General features: G+C 37.9%; 1 protein-coding gene across 6 annotated transcripts in view; it reads right to left on the bottom strand.

Annotated features, from left to right (window-relative positions):
- MRPS30 (mitochondrial ribosomal protein S30) overlaps positions 1 to 20,955 on the bottom strand; it is a 76,769-nt gene that overhangs the window by 21,020 nt on the left and 34,794 nt on the right. The window contains exons 6-9 of one of the 6 annotated variants that reach the window (XM_073802096.1): positions 14,633 to 14,684; positions 10,694 to 10,885; positions 7,771 to 7,863; positions 6,859 to 6,886 (exon numbers count right to left, since the gene is read on the bottom strand). In XM_073802096.1, coding sequence (XP_073658197.1) covers positions 6,859 to 6,886; positions 7,771 to 7,863; positions 10,694 to 10,885; positions 14,633 to 14,684 — 365 coding nt within the window. Of the gene's footprint in view, positions 1 to 4,448; positions 6,887 to 7,770; positions 7,864 to 10,693; positions 10,886 to 14,632; positions 14,685 to 16,296; positions 16,341 to 20,955 lie in introns of those variants that run through there. The other 5 variants (XM_073802095.1, XR_012330667.1, XM_073802097.1 and 2 more) reach the window with 5 other exon arrangements.

Here is a 20,955-nt window from a genome sequence, read left to right as displayed (position 1 = left end):
AGACCTACAATAACAAACCCAAAACAATTAAGAAAATGGGAATAGGAACATACATATCGATAATTACCTTAAATGTAAATGGATTAAATGCTCCCACCAAAAGACACAGACTGGCTGAATGGATACAAAAACAAGACCCATATATATGCTGTCTCCAAGTGACCCACTTCAGACCTAGGGACACATACAGACTGAAAGTGAGGGCATGGAAAAAGATATTCATGCAAATGTGAACCAAAAGAAAGCTGGAGTAGCAATTCTCATATCAGACAAATAGACTTTAAAATAAAGACTATTACAAGAGACAAAGAAGGACATTACATAAAGATCAAGGGATTGATCCAAGAAGATATAATAATTGTAAATATTTATGCATCCAACATAGAAGCACCTCAATACATAAGGCAAATACTAACAGCCATAAAAGGCAAAATTGACAGTAACACATTCATAGTAGGGAACTTTAACACCCCACTTTCACCCATGGACAGATCATCCAAAATGAAAACAAATAAGGAAACATAAGCTTTAAATGATACATTAAACAAGATGGACTTAATTGATATTTATAGGATATTCCATCCAAAAACAACAGAATACACATTCCTCTCAAGTGCTCATGGAACATTCTCCAGGATAGATCATATATTGGGTCACAAATCAAACCTCAGTAAATTTAAGAAAATTGAAATTGTATCAAGTATCTATTCCAACCACAACGCTATGAGACTATATATCAATTACAGGAAAAGACCTGTAGAAAATACGAACACATGAGGCTAAACAATACACTACTGAATAACGAAGTGATCACTGAAGAAATCAAAGAGGAAATCAAAAAAAACCTAGGAACAAATGACAATGGAGACACAACAACCCAGAACCTATGGGATGCAGCAAAAGCAGTCCTAAGAGGGACGTTTATAGCAATACAATCCTACCTTAGGAAACAGGAAACATCTCGAATAAACAACCTAACCTTGCACCTAAAGCAATTAGAGAGAGAAGAACAAAAAACCCCAAAGTTAGCAGAAGGAAAGAAATCATAAAGATCAGATCAGAAATAAATGAAAAAGAAATGAAGGAAACGATAGGAAAGCTCAATAAAACTAAAAGCTGTTTCTTTGAGAAGATAAACAAAATTGATAAACCATTAGCCAGACTCATCAAGAAAAAAAGGGAGAAGACTCAAATCAATAGAATTAGAAATGAAAAAGAAGTAACAACTGACACTGCAGAAATACAAAAGATCATGAGAGATTACTACAAGCAACTCTATGCCAATAAAATGGACAACCTGGAAGAAATGGACAAATTCTTAGAAATACACAACCTGCCAAGACTGAATCAGGAAGAAATAGAAAATAAGAACAGACCAATCACAAGTATTGAAATTGAAACTGTGATTAAAAATCTTCCAACAAAGAAAAGCCCAGGACCAGATGGCTTCACAGGCGAATTCTATCAAACATTTAGAGAAGAGCTAACACCTATCCTTCTCAAACTCTTCCAAAATATAGCAGAAGGAGGAACACTCCAAACTCATTCTACAAGGCCATCATCACCCTGATACCAAAACCAGACAAAGATGTCACAAAGAAAGAAAACTACAGGCCAATATCACTGATGAACATAGATGCAAAAATCCTCAACAAAATACTAGCAAACAGAATCCAACAGCACATTAAAAGGATTATACACCATGATCAAGTGGGGTTTATTCCAGGAATGCAAGGGTTCTTCAATATATGCAAATCAATCAACGTGATAAACCATATTAACAAATTGAAGGAGAAAAACCGTATGATCATCTCAATAGATGCAGAGAAAGCTTTCGACAAAATTCAACACCCATTTATGATAAAAACCCTGCAGAAAGTAGGCATAGAGGGAACTTTCCTCAGCATAATAAAGGCCATATATGACAGACCCACAGCCAACATAGTCCTCTATGGTGAAAAACTGAAACCATTTCCACTAAGATCAGGAACAAGACAAGGTTGCCCACTCTCACCACTCTTATTCAACATAGTTTTGGAAGTTTTAGCCACAGTGATCAGAGAAGAAAAGGAAATAAAAGGAATGCAAATCAGAAAAGAAGAAATAAAGCTGTCACTATTTGCAGATGACATGATACTATACATAGAGAATCCTAAAGATGCTACCAGAAAACTACTAGAGCTAATCAATGAATTTGGTAAAGTAGCGGGATACAAAATTAATGCACAGAAATCTCTGGCATTCCTATACACTAATGATGAAAAATGTGAAAGTGAAATGAAGAAAACACACCCATTTAGCATTGTAACAAACAGAAGTAAATATCTAGGAATAAACCTACCTAAGGAGACAAAAGCCCTGTATGCAGAAAATTATAAGACACTGATGAAAGAAATTAAAGATGATACAAATAGATGGAGAGATATACCATGTCCTTGGATTGGAAGAATCAACATTGTGAAAATGACTCTACTATCCAAAGCAATCTACAGATTCAATGCAATCCCGATTAAACTACCACTGCCATTTTTCACAGAACTAGAACAAAAAATTTCACAATTTGTATGGAAACACAAAAGACCCCAAATAGCCAAAGCAATCTTGACAATGAAAAACGGAGCTGGAGGAATCAGGCTCCCTGACTTCAGATTATACTACAAAGCTACAGTAATCAAGATGGTATGGTACTGGCACAAAAACAGAAATATAGATTAATGGAACAGGATAGAAAGCCCAGAGATAAACCCACACACATATGGTCACCTTATCTTTGATAAAGGAGGCAGGAATGTACAGTGGAGAAATGACAGCCTCTTCAATAAGTGGTGCTGGAAAACTGGACAGCTACATGTAAAAGTATGAGATTAGAACACTCCCTAACACCATACACAAAAATAAGCTCAAAATGGATTAAAGACCTAAATATAAGGCCAGAAACTATCAAACTCTTAGAGGAAAACATAGGCAGAACACTATATAACATAAATCACAGCAAGATCCTTTTTGACCCACCTCCTAGAGAAATGGAACTAAAAATAAAAATAAACAAATGGGACCTAATGAAACTTCAAAGCTTTTGCATAGCAAAGGAAACCATAAGCAAGACCAAAAGACAACCCTCAGAATGGGAGAAAATATTTGCAAATGAAGCAACTGACAAAGGATTAATCTCCAAGACACACAAACAGCACATGCAGCTCAATAACAAAAAAACAAACAACCTGGGCTTCCCTGGTGGTGTAGTGGTTGAGAATCCACCTGCCGATGCAAGGGACATGGGTTTGTGCCCCAATCCAGGAAGATACCACATTCTGCGGAGCGGCTGGGCCCGTGAGCCATGGCCGCTAAGCCTGCGTGTCCGGAGCCTGTGCTCCGCAATGGGAGAGGTCACAACAGTGAAAGGCCCTCGTACCGCAAAAGAAAAAAAAAAAAAAACAATGCAAAAATGGGCAGAGCTAAATAGACATTTCTCCAAAGAAAATATACAGATTTCCAACAAACACATGAAAGAATGCTCAACATCATTAATCATTAGAGAAATGCAAATCAAAACTACAATGAGATAGCATCTCACACCGATCAGAATGGCCATAATCAGAAAATCCAGAAATAACAAATGCTGGAGAGGGTGTGGAGAAAAGGAAACACTCTTGCACTGCTGGTGGGAATGTGAATTGGTACAGCCGCTATGGAGAACAGTATGGAGGTTCCTTAAAAAACTACAAATAGAACTACCATATGACCCAGTAATCCTACTACTGGGCATATACCCTGAGAAAACCATAATTCAAAAAGAGTCATGTACCAAAATGTTCATTGCAGCTCTATTTACAATAGCCAGGAGATGGAAGCAACCTAAGTGTCCATCAACAGATGAATGGATAAAGAAAATGTGGCACATATATACAATGGAATATTACTCAGTCATAAAAAGGAACGAAACTGAGTTATTTGTAGTGAGGTGGATGGACCTAGAGTCTGTCACACAGAGTGAAGTAAGTCAGAAAGATAAAGACAAATACCGTATGCTAACACATATATATGGAATCTAAGAAAAAAAAAATGTCATGAAGAACCTAGGGGTAAGACGGGAATAAAGACACAGGCCTACTAGAGAATGGACTTGAGGATATGGGGAGGGGGAAGGGTAAGCTGTGACAATGTGAGAGAGTTGCATGGACATATATACACTACCAAATAAAAAATAGATAGCTAGTGGGAAGCAGCCGCATAGCACAGGGAGATCAGCTCGGTGGTTTGTGACCACCTAGAGGGGTGGGATAGGGAGGGTGGGAGGGAGGGAGATGCAAGAGAGAAGAGATATGGGAACATATGTATATGTATAACTGATTTACTTTGTTATAAAGCAGAAACTAACACATCATTGTAAAGCAATTATACTCCAATAAAGACGTTAAAACAAACAAACAAACAAGAAACAATGGAAAGATAATGTGTATTTGTATTTTATTGAATCTTTCTATCCAGAGAAACAAACCATCAGTCTATTTATTCATGTCTTCTTTCAGTTTCTTCAGTGAATTTTGTCTGTATAATTCTGTACAATTCTGCATAATATGTCAATATAATTTTTTGATAAGTTTGTGTTTTCTAGGAATATAATCACAAAATCTGAAAACAATAATTAAATCATCACTTTACAAAAATAAAGAATCATAGAGAAATGCAACATGTCAATGATAGAAATACAAAGCTGTACACAAAATAATGAAAGATTAGAGGTCCTTTAACTGTCTAATCAGAGTAATAATGGAATGAATTATGGGATATTAAACTAATGAAATATTCTGCAGATATTCATAACTGTATCTCTGAGAAATTTATAATAATACAGCAAAATATGATGTGTACTGGTAAAAGAAAACTAAATAGAATTTGATATTGCTTATATACACCTATGAAAATCCCTAAAGGTGAACATAGATAAAACATTAGAAGAAAATATACTAAAGGTTAAAAGACACGACCTTTGAAGGATAATATTTAAAGTGGGTTTTTTTATCTTATTTCTCCTTTTTGTATTTTCTAAATTTCCTCTAATAAGAAAGGAAAACATTTTTAAAATAAGAAACTGTACAGTTTTTTTCTCCTTTCTTTCAGTTGGATCGCCCCAGTATGGCTTTATTACTTTATAACAGTGACATTTTCTGATCTGGGAAATAACCTCACAAAATGGGAAAGCAAATTCAAAAATCAATTTTCATTTGTTTTAAATTATATGTGATTTTGAATTCTTCATTCTTCACCAATAATCTAAAGGTAACACACAAAAAAGGTAAAACTTGGAAGTCCTGTCATTTCTTATTTAAATCCAACATGGTGGATAGCATGTGTGTAGCATGAAGTGTTACTTTGAAATCATTTCTTTTCCAAAGTGACAAACTACCAAATGAAAAAGAAGACATGTTTGTGAAAAAAGTAATTTCCAATATTGTTAGATGGAACTATAACAGGTTTAGCTAAGCAAGGACTAAACAAGGGATCATTTATATATTTAATGAATCACATAGGGAATAAGTTATTTATAGAATTGTAATTTAGTGTATTTGTTAAATTTCACTGGTATTAAAAAAAGCATTATCATAGCACAGTTATTGCTTTTTGAAATTTATTATTTCTTTAATAATCACTATGTGAGAAACTACCCTTTAAAATATGTCTTAGGGTCTTCTTCCATGTAGAACATATGATACCTAATATCATGTGAGCTCTTAATTTAACCATCTGAGAAATAATATAGTATAATTACCTACCATTTTTAATCTATCTTAGCCATTTCCAATACTCATGACCATAACATACAACTAAAAAAGAATAACAATAATAAAAGGACTGACAAACCATATATCAATTCTTAACAGGATACAAAGATTTTCTGGGATAACAAAGATTCGAGTGAACGTTCCAAATAGTTTACTCAGTTGATGGCCTATTCCAAAGTATGAGACAAATTCAATGCAAATCGTTATTTCATACGGAAAAGCTAGAGTAGCACTTTCAGAATAAAGCAAATTTCCCATGGACTGAATGTGGCACATCTTGGCCTATTTTGTGATAGAGATTGCCAAAAGAGGAGGAAATGTATATCTTATTCTTATTTGAGGACCTAGAGTTCATATTTATTTAAGTATATATTTGATTTATTTAAAGTAATAAATCTAAAATAAGGAGTGTGTTGCAAAATACATAGTATGTAGCCTAGGACAATTCATCTTTCGATACTCTTGATGACATCTCAAAGCAAAATATTATTTATCATAATTATTTTTGGAGAGAATACTAGTTAGTACATAATTTAATTTCTTATAATGACCTAAAGTCACATGTTCTAATCAAAGTTTCAATTCTCCTCCTCCATGTCCTAGATTTTCTGGTCAAATGCAGTCTCAGAAATATATACAAACTTAATCAGAAAAACACTGATGCACTCCAAGGGAAAATACACTGGGGTGTGTGTGTGTGTGTGTGTGTGTGTGTATGTTGGGGGTGTGGGTCCGGGTAGGGAGACAGAAAGAAAAATGGGAGAGAAAACTAGATATCTAGATAGATTTAAACTATATGAAAAATACATACAGAAAAATTAAAGACTGCACATTATATTTCAATAATCCTTGAAAATGTTTTAGCAATATCTGGATCAGAGTAATCAGCTAAATTCTGTATGGTGAGGCTTGCTTTTATGGTTAAGAGCTTCACAATCTAAGAATCTTCATGTTGAAAATAAATAACCACTTTTCCTTTTGAGTATAGAAACTGAAGGAGATTGAGCTCGTGGATTTCTAACTAAAAGATGGGATCTAGAAGTTGTTTTACCACACACGCAGATTCTCGACATACCTCATTTTCAGATGACTTGCTTCTTACCCTCAAAGAGGAATACAGAAAATAAAATCAGTTATTGAAATAGTTTTTTTGAACTAATGTGATAACACATACAGAGCTAGACCTAAACATCTTACCAACTGGCATATATTAGGTATTCCAAAATGCAAAATCTGAGGACAACTCAGATGCCTTTAGAATGAGAAATTGAGACACTGCATAAGGAAAAGTTAGGAAGTAATGAAGTGACAATAAATTCATGAAGTGACAACTGTCATAGTTGGCTCTGTAGTAAAACTGAGTCTCTCCAACTAAGGATCATCCCACATTCCCTTGGGGGTTTATGAGTTCTCTGAGAATTTAAAAATTTTACTTTTTCATTTAAAGGTAAGCCTTAAAACTAATTTTGACAAGATTAAAGGTTAAGCACTCTTTTTCAGTGATAATTACCATGTGAGAGACATTTTAAAAGTCTAAGCCTTTAGTTTTCCAAGTCAGTGTTTCTCAAACTGGTGAACCTTGGAATTTTCAGGGACTAATAAGAAAATGTCTAATTAGTCACATGAGGCCTGTGAGTCCCAAATTTTCCTGATCATCTGAGGCATTAAATATGTCTTTCCCAGCTCCTCCCTTACAGAGTCAGCAGTCTCAGTAGGGACTGTGGAATGTAAAAATGATAGGATTACCTGAGGTAATTTTTACCGCCAGGCAAGTTTGGCATGTACTGCATTAAAGGAACTTGGCTCTCAAGTATAAAGCTCAGAGGATTAGAGGCAAGAAGAGAGATTTGTTTGGCTCCAAAGCCCCTAATATTTTACTACATCAGATAGAACTCCATTACCACCCACTTCCAAATTCCATCCAGTGCCATAACCAACTAATCAAATTCACTTCAGTATACCATGCAGCTTGGTACTGGTTATTTACCTTATTGTGAAATCAACACTCTTGTATGTGGAATTACAATTTGCAATTCTGTCCTCGTTATCCTGAATTTTCTTCAATAGAACTGTCTTGCCTCTGCATATAAGGAGTTGAAGATGCAGTTAGTAAGCTGAACTATTTGAATTTTCGACACTTCTGGAAATATATGCAGACAACAGAAAGCATATATGAATTTGATAGTGCTTTAAAAAAGAATCAGAGGACTTCCTGCTCTGATGTGAAGGCAGGCCCATCAGCATGAATCAAAACAAAGGCATCATTTCCTCTTTTTTTGATGCTAATTCACTCTGGAGTCATCCTTCTGAGTCTCTGCTTAAGGCTTTTAAAAAACTTGGAGAAAATATGTCACAAAATGGATCCATTTTAAATATTACAGGGACTTGCGGGCTTATTCGTTGTTGGCACTTGCATGTCCTCAATCAACAGTCTAAAAGACAACAGAGCTCACTAATCCACACTGACTACTTTTAAACAGATTGCAGATTTCAGTATCTAATGGAAATGTAAAGGCAATAGCATGGAAAGATTGCAAAGCAACTCTTCTAGTGTCTGGCCAAGTCAAAGAATAAAGAAGCTCCCCACCTACTTCTTTATATTCACTCAGACAGTGAAGGAAAGTGTACTGACCACTTCTGTCTTCTGGCTCTTTCCCAGCTGGGCAATCTTACCTCGCTGCAATTTCCCTTTAGCCTACCCTGCTCCAGATATACAGTCACCTTTTTGTTTCTCAAGGCTGAATCCTTCTCATCCTTAAAGATTCCAGGCCCCTTAGAGAGACCTTCTCTGATAACTCTATATAAAATATCCACTTCTGTCTACTTTCTATCACACCATTTTTTTTTTGCATAGAACAGGAACTTTAGCTGTCTTGTTTACATTTGTATACCCAGTACATGTACCAGTCCCTGGATCACAGAAGGTCTTAAATACCTTCACTTCCTTTAAAGTGAAGGAATGAATAAGGGAATGAATTAGTAAATATCCTGTATCTAGTATTCACCTAAACAGTAGAGATGCAAAGTTGAATCAGACGTGGTAAACTCACAGAACTTACCGAGCGAGATGAACGTTAGACAAGTTTAATACCCAAGGTTTGTGTTTTAGAAAGATCACTGTGGATGGGTAAAGTATGAAAATGGATTGGAAAAGAGCTGGACTGAATGTAGGCTAAGTACTTTGGAGACTATCACAGTAAAGCAAACAAAATATTATGAGGCTCCAAAGTAAGGTGGTGATATAAGGAAAGAAAAAGAAACTGATCCTAAAGATGTTAAGGAGGGTGAATTAATTGTCTGTAAGAAATGAGGAAGATGTTGAATTTTGATCTTAGAATACAGTCTTAGGTAGCTACATAAATAAAGGTGACTTTCACTGAAATAAGGATATAGTAAAAGGACCACGTTGTTGTGAAAATGTATAAGAAGGAGAGAAAATATTATGTGTTAAGATTCTAACATATTGAGTTTGAACTGTCCAATATGTGTGTTCTTTCCACACCACCAAGCAAGTAACTCAGTTCTCTGTGGACACTGACCAGGCATTTCACAAATTTAGCTCAATTCTGACACTATCTATCTGGAGTTAACCATCAAATGCCACAGCTTAAGGGCTCAGTCCCACAAGCCTGCCCCTCTCCCCCACTCCCAATTCAGCACTAATCCCAAATCCAGGTTGTCACCTGTGCTTCTAATTCACAGGCTATAGATCAGAGGTTCCAACACCCCCCTCCTGGGGTTCCATTAATTTACTACAGCAGCTCACAGAAACATTTACTTAATAAATCACCAGTTCATTATAAAGGGTATTATAAAGGATACAGATGAACAGCCAGATGGAAGAGATGTATAGGGTTGGGTCTAGGGAAAGGGGTGGGGAGCTTCCATGCTCGCCCACTGTACCACTCTCTCCAGATCTCCATGTGTTCACCAGTCTGGAAACTCTCTGAAGCTCATCCTTTCGGGCTTTCCTTGGAGGCTTCATTTCTTAGACATGACTGATTCAATCATTGGCCATTAGTGATTGGACTCCATCTCCAGCCCCTCTCCCCTCCCCAGATGTGGGGCTGGGGTAGGAGTAGGCGGGAGTACTGAGTTCCAACCCTCTAATCATGTGGTTGGCTCCACTAGCAACCAGCCCTCAGCCTTAGGTTACCTAGGGGCTTTTCAAAAGTCACTTCATGAGCATAACAGAAGACACCCATTGCTCTCATCACTTAGGAAATCCCAGGGACTCAGGACTTCTGTGCCACGAATGGGGACAAAGACCAAATATATATTTCTCTTTACAAACCACACTATGACAGCTGTCTGTTGGATCCAGAACTTGAGATGTTCAGGGGGCATTTAGATAGATGTATCTGAATATTCCGGACAGAGATATAGGTTGGAAGTTTAAATGGGGCATCTTTGGTACATACAGAGATTGTACTAAAAACCATAGAAAGAAAGGAAATAAGCCAAAGAGCTCTAATAGAAATAGAACACACGAAGGTCAAGGACAAAATCGGAAGGTGTACATGCAAATAGGCACTCATAGAAACACATGCAACACATGCATCAAGGGGTGGCTGGCTTAGCATTCATAAAAGGGATAAAAATTTCCACTGCACCTGGCTAAAACGATTGCCCATACAGCATAGTTATAAAGTAGAACAGTCCCCTTGGGAAGGCCATGTGCTGAATGAAAGAGTTGGAATAAAGCCAGAAAGTACTATCTTCCCAATATACTAGGTACCAATGTATCATATAGCCTTTGGTAACTGTTACCCTTTAAGGAAACACAAAGACAAAAAACACCTGACATTTACCAAAAATGTAAAATTCTTTCCTTAGAAAAGTCTGAATTGTTGACATCATTTTGTGAGCCAAAAAAAAAAGCAAAGATAAGTAATCAGAAATAGATATACCTTCGGGCTTCCCTGGTGGCGCAGTGGTTGAGAGTCCGCCTGCCGATGCAGGGGACACGGGTTCGTGCCCCGGTCTGGGAAGATCCCACGTGCCGCGGAGCGGCTGGGCCCGTGAGCCATGGCCGCTGGGCCTGCGCGTCCGGAGCCTGTGCTCCGCAACAGGAGAGGCCACAACAGTGAGAGGCCCGCGTACTGCAAAAAAAAAAAAAAAAAGAAAATAAGATGATACAAGTTTTAATTCAGTCTGCTAATGTGTATCTGATCCTTCTCCTCCCAAAGGAGTCTGCTCTTTCTATAAATGCGTACACCTGAGCCATGAAACTTATAAGGGTAACGTGTTTACCGAGTATGTGCAAATTTAAAAGTCCCGTAATTAAAGCATCATAGTTTTTAATATCCACTAAAGGCTTTTGTCTCACCCCACCACCCTGCTCTATTCTAAATCATCACATGAGGAATATGGATATTCCTACTGATGGTTTGAAATGAAAGCTGGAATTACTTCTTAAAAGGGAACTGGTGAATGAGAGCAAAAATTAAAATTTTTAATTAAAAAATTTAAAAGCAGCAGGCTGTTTTACTGCATAGAAAACTACACATTGAATGACGTTTTACTTCAGCGAATGTGCCTTAATAGACTTTTGAACCTCTGTACAACTTAGCTTGTATACTCTCCTTCTTTCTTCCATCTGTCTTTTCTAATCAAATCACCAAGTCAGTTAACGAACACCTAACTAACCCTGTGTTAGACTGTGAGAGTCTAGCAATGCTCCTGCTTTTGTATGGCTCACTGTCAAGTTTATACAGTACCGCTCCAGCTGGATTTCCGTGCTACTTCAGTCCCTTCTGATTTACTTTGACAGATCCTTGATTAGGGCTCTCACCTAGTCTACTTCTAACAAAAGAGCCCTATCCTAACCCAGGACACTAAACCACCTGCCCTACCCACCCTCAAAAGCAGGCAAACCTACATGTCTACTGGCCTGTTCTGGTTCTAGAACTAGCTCTGCTTAGTATTTAGCTCCTTCTTCACCATTTGAGTTTTTCTTCATTAATTCTGGCTCCAGTGAGGAAAAAGCCTTTCTAGAGAAAGCAGCATTTGAGCTGGAACTTGGAAGAAAAAAAAGTATATGGATTCATTTCCAGCTGAGAAAAGAGAATGAAGAAAGGTATGGAAGTCTGTCCAGAGCAGAGCAGAATTACATAGATAATTTTTAAATACTAACAATGTCTGGGGCCCCAAAAGGAATGGGATACAATAAAGATAGTATAAATACCGTGAGAGCATGGATTTTTGTAGGCTTTATTGTAATGGGAGAAACAATGTCTCCATTTTTGAGCAATGTTTGCTTGGAAGCATGCACTGCACTTAATAATCTACCACGTCATTTAACCCACATAGACACAATGAAGTGAATGTTATAATTAGCACCATTTTATGGAGAAGGAAACTATCACTTAGAGAGGTGGAATTTGAATCCAGCTCTTTCTTAACCCGGAGCACTTGCTTTTACATTAAATTGCTTGGACAAGTCATTACACCTTCTGGCACCTTGAGAATCTAAGTCCTATTTCTCACATTGCTTCCTCAGGAAAATAGGTTATAACTTCTAAAAAATTAACTTTCAAATGAACTTCTAGAACACAATCTATTTATAACTAGATGGAATTGTTTATGTAGTCTACTTTTTTTTTTTTTTTGCGGTACGAGGGCCTCTCACTGTTGTGGCCTCTCCCGCTGCGGAGCACAGGCTCCGGACGCGCAGGCTCAGTGGCCATGGCTCACGGGCTCAGCCGCTCCGCGGCATGTGGGATCCTCCCGGACCGGGGCACGAACCCGCATCCCCTGCAGGGGCAGGCGGACTCCCAACCACTGCGCCACCAGGGAAGCCCTTGTTTATGTAGTTTAAAATGCCCTCTCTCCTCATGCAAGATGATGTTTCCTACAGAAATAGCAAACTCACTAGATACGTGAAGACTTGAGGGAGAATATATGTCCTTATATAACATATTTTCTAATTCTAACCTGTTTTGAAAATGTTTACTTATCATTTTTTTTCTGCTCCACTAATTCATATTTATCAAGACATATCTTGCGTTAACAGTCAATGCCTCTAAAATAAAGTGTACAAAAAGAGGACAGTAAAAGATAGCTACACTGCATGAACTTACCATTCATACCCAAGTTTGGATTCTGAATTTTTAATAAACTTTTACTTTCAAAGCCTTTGCCATTAAAACCTTTGCTTTACAAACTTTTTTCCACTTGTTATGCAGGAATGAATGAATCTCTCCCATCTAAAAACCACCGCTCCCCCCAACACACACACACACAAAATCACATTTCTAGTGTTTCCATTGATCAGTCAGAATTTACCCATCCAACAAATATTAAGATCCACCTATATGCTCGACACTGGGTCAACTGCTGGGGTCCAGGGCTGGGTCCAGGAGGCAAGATGTATGTAATCCACACACATTTCAATAGATTCACATGCTGTCTTTAAACTAAGGTAGTCCTCTGAACGAGACAATTGTCTTTTAAGGCACAGACCTTCCTGGGATACAGCTACACTACTTAAACTGTGAAAGACTTCATGTTTCTCCTGTTTTCCTATGGGTGCTTGACAGTTATTGATTTAAATACACACCCCAAAACAGTAAATGTTGGTATGTATATTTAAATGCTGGTAATGAGAATTAAAAATTGTGAACACCAACTACTTCAAGAAAAATAATAACATTGCCAGGGATGTTGTCCAAAGAATTAGTCAAGCATAAGTCTACAACCTTTAAAAGGAAAAATACACACATCCAATATTGTCCCCTAAATTATTATCAGTATAACACCTTGTTTTTAATTATCTACAATTCATATAAGAGCTTTACTGAAATTTTAATTGCAGGGTTTATTTTAATATATACTTGCTATTTTATAGCACTGGACATAAGTACTAAATTTTGAGATCTGTATATTAATAAAATCAGAGGGATTCTGATTGTTTCATTCAAAACACTCCTAATTTTGTGAAATTTTCCACCAGATCAAGAGTCCTTACTGCAGCCATTAAGGGAAAAGAGTAATTGAACTCTATACTGTTAAGTAAAAAGTGTTTAACATTTATATCCAGAATATTTCAAATTGCGTTTATTGATACCTGACAGAGCTTTTATTATTGATAACATAAATATAAACATAATTCTAATTTAAATTTGGAACTCTCAGTGATTTCAATATTAATGTGACATCTCTCTCTGTTGATTTATTGTAGAAGGACTTCACTCAAGTTAACTCAAAGGACCTGTTTTGCTACATCTGGAAATCCTGCTGAAAAATATGGCAAAGCTGCACTTGCTGCACATCAAGGAAAAGTAAGAGCAAGTTACAGGTGTCCAGACTGAGAAGTATCATGGCTAAGAATTGGGAAACTAGAATAAGACTACCTAGGGTCAAATATTGCCATTAGCATTTACTGGCTCTGCGACCATGGACCCCATCTTCCAAGTAAGAGTGATAAGATAAAAAGACATAACTCACCAAAGGCACTTAGGCAAGTGCCAGGCAAAAATAAGAGTTCAGTATAAACAACCTATCACAAAATAAACTGACATTGCTGGGAACATGCTAAGCACCTTACATGGACTGTTTCATTTAATCCTCACAACACCACCAAAAAGTATGTGCTATTATTATCCTCATCTTATGTGTAGTTGATATTATGTTAAAGAGAGAAAGAGAAGGGTGGGGGGAGAAAGGAAGGAAGATTAAACTTCTTAAAATGAAAAGATTAGATAACAGAGAACTTGTTCATGGACGGTGTTTAACAATTCTGGATGTTATAAATTTATAACTAATTAGCTGAATATTTATAAGCAACTACATTTAACTACAGACATTTATCAATTACTCAGTGCCTAATTATAAAGTCTACTTATTACCTGGGATTTTTATTGCTTCTCTTTTCCATCCATTTCATGGCATATATAGTTGCTGTCAGAAAAACAAAGCTAAGTCAGACTTTAGATCAATTACACATACTTAGTCGGTATCTCTTACACGCATAGCACTGTGAATATCCCTGTTTGGGGAGGAGGGGAGAAGTGAACCAGGGAATGATATTGTTAGGGATTAGGGAGAGCCTGAACAAACAAAACCTGGTGGGAGAAATTAAAGACACCCATCATCATGAATAATCAAGATAGGTTTTTAAAAACTTAGTTAAAGCTTCAAAGCAAAAGAAAAATTCCATTTAAATAACCATTCGCAGATTAAATACATTTGTTCTAGTAACATTTCCTTGGGCACTTTTCTTCCCTAGCACTCATCTGACCTCCTTAAAATTTGTCTGCATCTTTTGTTTCTCAGAACTGCTCCTCAGGCAAATTTCCTGTGCTACATCTCCAAAGACAAATAGAGGTGAAGAATGTTTCATAGTAAAATAATAATTTCCCCAGCATTATTAGTTCATCTCTGCTCACACTGGATGTACTTAACATTGTAGTTTGCTTTGTCACCTGCATGCACTTGATTTATCAATATAGATGTAGAAAATAATTTGTATATTTACATAGTGTATACTTCATTCTTTTGTCATTCCAGTGGACCTCGTTTTGTGTCCTCCTCATAAAGTTGACTATATGTTTTATTAAAGTATATCTGGGATTCATTGTAAGGTTTAAGAAAAATCAGTAGCCTTAGAACTGGAAATATCTAGGTTTGCACCCTAGGGTTCCCCTCCCTAACTATGTGGCCTTAAGCAAATCATTTAACCATCTTAGATTCAGTTTCCTCTTTTCTAAAATTACAATAATTATCCTTGCCATAATTATCCCATAAAATGTCTGGAAAACCCAGATGTAATATATGTGAATTAAAAAAAAATTTGGTATTACTAGAGTATCTCTGGTCCTGATGTAGTTTATTTTGTCTCTGACTTTAGTCCTAGAAATAAAAGATATTTCCAAGTAATTAAACGAAATGTGTTGCTGGTCATACTGTTGATAGAAGTCTCAGATGTTTGAATACTTATCCCACTAAATGCTTAGCCAATGACCCTGACAACTGGGAGAGAAGTCTTCAGTAGAATAAGTACCATCATACTCTTATTTATTTATTTCTTCTTCTCTTGATTGGGTTGAACCATAATCTTAAAGGCATACTTCCCTTATTTGCAAAGGCACAGAGCGCCCACTGGTGCCAGCTCACTTTACCAGTGTTTGGACGAATGGACCCAGAGATTCAGACCACCCTCCAATCCCCTCTCCAGTCCATCCTCCAGGACCACTTCTCTGCAGGATCTTAGCTTCCAAGATCAGCTAACGTTATTTTTTGCAGTTAAATCCTCATTGCCAACCAACCATGAGCTGTCAGATCTGCCAGAATTATTCCACCAAAGTGAAAACCACCACCAACTGTCTGGTCCACCTGCAAATGCAGGCATCCTACACCTACCTCTCTGTGTTTCCATTTCCACCGTGAAGAGGTGGTCCTGGAGGGTGTAAACCACCTCTGGGCAACCACCTGATCAACCTCCAGAGGGCTGACAGCCCCAGAACAGACTGCGCAGAAGGCTCACCTTCAAGCCCGACAAGGAGCCTTCCAAGCCCAGCGGCCTTCCTCATTCCAGAGTCCCCTCCCAGGTGTGGACTAAATGGAAACAATAAACAATAAACTTTCCTTTTACATAAAAAAACCCACCCTTTGGAGGTGATTCATTTAGTTATTCATTCATTTATTTTTATCTCTCCAGTGGGAAGAAGAATTTATTCCAACTTAAAAAATTGTAGAAGGCTTCCCACAATTAGTTGGATTGAATTCTTCATTGCTTCCAGGATGAATTCCAAACTCCTTGCAGTGGCATTTAAAGAATTCATCACTTTTCCCAAAATATAGTTCCAATCTTTAGTTCTCATTTTTCTAAACTCTTATGCCACAATAATATCAAGCCACTGGATTTTCTGCAAACACAATATATATTTCAATCCCTTTCTCATTTCATCATGCAATTCCTCTACCTAGGGATGTCCTTCCTTCCCTTCTCCATCTGCTGCCTTCTTACCCCACTTCTAAGACATAATTCTCAAATACTTTCTTCATGGGGAATCCTCTCCTAGACGGCCCACCTTAACCCATCCTCCAGATTGACCCTGAGGAAGGTCAATGGCTGTTTATCAAGCACTTTATGGAAGAGATTTCTTCACTGGGCTAAAAATTGAACTAGATCATTATCACAAAAGTCCTTTGTGATAACTCAATAAAATGTTTCCAAGCTTGGGAGGAGCAAATTGTCAGCATACAACTGACTTTTATACTGATACAAAGGCACAACACAACTAGAGTCTAGTCTATTTTGAATTTAGTATATTTCCAAAGTTGACAGCCACTTTTCAGTCCAGGACCAAAAGTTTTCATTTCAGGATTTCTTAAGACAAATTGTTCTAAAAGGTTATCTAGAATTCTCTTTTTTATTTGTTTGATTTTAATATCCATTCCATTTTAGCAGCAAAATGTTTCTTTTCATAATTTTAAGTGTCTAGGTCTAGGGAGTTTAATAATCATGGTTCCATTTTGTTTTGTGTAAACTGGAAAGTGTTAATTTGTTCCTAGAATTCCCACCTCTGTAAGGAAGGTATGATGGGTTGTCATAATTTCTTATCGTGATGGGGAAAAAATGTTAATGCATGAATGGTCACATCTTCCTTCACTCTCCTATCCTTGCTGGGCTTCTGAGCTACTTATTATCCTGATTCTTGTGTTGGCCAGATTATGGTGTAGGTATCAAGCGGCAGAGTCAAAAAAAACCCAAAAAACAAACAAACAAACCCAACTAGATTACTTACTTTAAGGTAGGCAAAGTCTATTCTTGAAAGAAAAGAGTAGATTTGAAACAAAGGAGGGAAAGGAGAAATAAATAGAGAAGACCAAGAGTGGTGTGAATTTTTAGATAGAGAATTTGAAGAAGGAGAGACAATGAAAGAGGAAGTGGGGAAAGAGCAAATAAACCAAAAGTTGGGGAAGGGGTGAAGAGAAAATTGAGGGCAGCAGCCTTACTGTGTTTATCAGCTGGGGGGATGGTTGGGAACGCAGATTTTTAGGATATTTTGCAGTGCTTCATGGGACAACCACTCTTGGCATTTTTCAAGAATACACACAAAAATAATTTAATTTTCAATCTTTAGATTGAGTTTCTCATGCATGTCATACCCAGTAGGACACCATGCTGTTGAAATGGGCTACATGGTAGTTCAGCTGTATTCAGGTTACCTACTATAATACTTATCATTATTGTAATTGTCTCTTTAGTGGCTTGTTTTTCTTACTATACTACAATCTCTATGAGGATAGGGATTCTGTCTTAATCATTTTTGTAACCCTATCCTCTAGGACAATATCTGGCAAGTACTAGGTTCTCAATAAACATTCATTGAATGAATGAATGAATGAACATGATGCCAGAAGCCTTGACCAACTATAGTCACAGTAACATAAAAGAAAAGTCTTAAGATAGAAAATGTCTTCAAAGTTTGGGACGAGTTATGAAACAATATTTTTTCCCCAAAGGTAAGAACAGACACTGCCTACAGTTTTCTCCAGCAGTGATTTTCCTTTTTGCATGGGCAAATTACACATCAGAGCGCCCACACAGTGTCTTGCAAAAGAGAACAAATATGATATACAAAGCATTCTGCTGATCATAAAGAGGAAAAGACACAAAGTAGACAGTAGAGATAATAAATGTGTTGGTGTCTATAATTTACAGCACTTATGTGAGAATCCACTGTAGCTGCAAACTATATTTTCCCCAAAAGGTCAACATATTCAAATCAGATAGTTATATTCTTAAAATATTCTGATTGATTATGAGTGAAGCCAGTAGAAGATTCAATGTATTCGCAACTCCAAAATTTGTAAGTCAAATTTTGTTGCATAGTAAATTATATTTTGATTGCTTTTGTTGAGGGTTCTAATCAGGGGGATGCATTCATTCATTAGCCAGATATTTACTGAGAATTATAATGTACCAGGCACTGTGCAATGTACTAGAGCCTGAACAAAGAACAGACGCAATCCATACTCTTAAGGAACCTAGGCACAATAAATGCAATACAGTGGGGATATAATGGACGTCTGTACGGAGTAAATGGGCGGTGAGCCTCAGTCTGTGCGGAGGAACCAAGAAGCGGTTCACATATAAAGGTAAATCTGGAGCTTCGTCATGTAAGGACAAGGAGCTCAGGATCAATTCAGTGCATTTAGTGAAAGACATCTTGTTCAGTATTGCTAAACATGAAAAAGTGAAGAATGACAGGACTTCAGGCCAGAAAGGTGACCAGGGGTCTTGCAGGCCTTGCTATGAAGCATGGATTTCATTCATTCTGGGGGAAATCTTTGTATCCTTCTGATTGCATTGTGAAGGCTAAGTAGAGAGCAGTGAGACTGGAGGCAAGGAACTTTAGAAGACCCTTGGAATTGTCCAGATGAGTGATGAGGATCTGAAATAAGACAGAATAGGTAGGGGAAGAAATGGATTGTGAGAAGGAAACATCTTTAGGAATTTTCAATACCTGGTAACTGGCTGGATATGAGAAGGAAAGTATGGATGTGAAAAATGACTCCCAGGGCTTCCCTGGTGGCACAGTGGCTGGGAGTCCGCCTGCAGATGCAGGGGACACGGGTTCGTGCCCCAGTCTGGAAGATCCCACATGTTGCTTAACGGCTGGGCCCGTGAGCCATGGCCGCTGAGCCTGCGTGTCCGGAGCCTGTGCTCCGCAACAGGAGAGGCCACAGCAGTGAGAGGCCCGCATACCGGAAAAAAAAAAAAAAAGACTCCCAGCTTTCCAGATGGGAGACTGTGTAAACAGCTGTGCGAATCCATGGATTTGGGAACACTGAAAAGGATAGGAGGCTAATGAGTCCAGTTTGGGGCATGTGGAGTTTGAGCATATTTGGGACATCCAGGTGGTGATCAGGAGCAAACTCCCGGCTGTAGAAAGAAACCTGAGAGTTTTTTAGGTACACATGGCCATTGAACATGTGAAGAACATGAGAAGTGTTTGGAATATCTTAAAGCTGTTACCTCCAATTTGTCTATTATCTAAATCCAGATTTTTACATATGAAGGTCTGTTGAAACAGTAGTTTACAAATTTTAGTTTCCTTCTCACATTTGGAAAATGTGAAACACACTTTAACAGGTACCAAAAGCTTAGTACAGCAGGATTTTCAACCTAGCTGACAAGTTCAGTGATGGTGTAGTCTCAAAACTTTGGGGAGATACAAGGTATGAAAGGCCCTCCAGATAACTGACTTCTTAATCCATGGCTTATCACTGATTAAAAGTAAGGCATATCCTTGTATACATAACTATCAAAATGTATATTTTAGCAACAGAAAATTCCATGATTCCCTACTGATGTACTGTTTTTTTTTTTTTTTCATTCAAATGTAAGAAATTGAGAAACTATGGACCACTTTGCTTTGTTCTTCTTCTGGATTTATCTTATTCCTTCATTTAGAACATATTCCTCTGTTGCTTCATTTTGCCTAATTCTCTGTTTTTCTTTCTATGTATTAGGTGAGTTAGTTACATTTCCTGATCTTGGAGAAGAGGCCTGATGTAGGAGATTCTCTATGGGGTGCAGCAGTGCATTCCTCTCTGATCACCAGAACTATATTCTCCTGCGATGCCTCCTATGTCAACTGCATTGGCCCTTCTGTTATGGTGGGACTGATAACTGTGGTAGATGGGGCTAGCCCTTGGCGCAGTTGACTGCCAGGCCCTGTCTCCCGAAGAGGCTGCCAGCCACTGGTGGAAGGGGCCGTGTCCTGCCTCAGCTGGATGCATGGCCCGGGGAATCCCAGGGCTGGTGCCAGCCCATGGGTAGGCGGGGCTGGGTCCCACTGTGACTAGCTACTTGGACTGGGGCATCCCAGGACTGGTGCAGACCAGTTGCAGGGGGGTAAGTCTCCGGCACTAATAAGTAGAGGGAGGACTCCAAAATGGTGCTCGTCAGCATCGGTGTCCTTATTGTAGACCAAGCTCCCCAAAATTGCTACTGCCAATAGCTGTGTCCCCAGGGGATGTTCCAGTCGCTTCCTGCCGCTCTGGGAGGCTCTCTAATATCAGCATGTGAGTCTGACCCAGGTTCCTTTCAAATTACTGCCTCTGTGGTGGGCCTCAGAGTATGTGAGATTTTATATGTGCCTTTTAAGAGTGGGATCTTTGTTTCCTACAGTCCTCCAGCTCTCCTGTATGCAAGCCC

This window comes from Tursiops truncatus, chromosome 3 (genome assembly GCF_011762595.2).
Source record: "Tursiops truncatus isolate mTurTru1 chromosome 3, mTurTru1.mat.Y, whole genome shotgun sequence".
In the NCBI taxonomy this organism is placed as follows: Eukaryota; Metazoa; Chordata; class Mammalia; order Artiodactyla; family Delphinidae; genus Tursiops; species Tursiops truncatus.
This window is presented reverse-complemented; position numbering and strand designations above follow the sequence as displayed.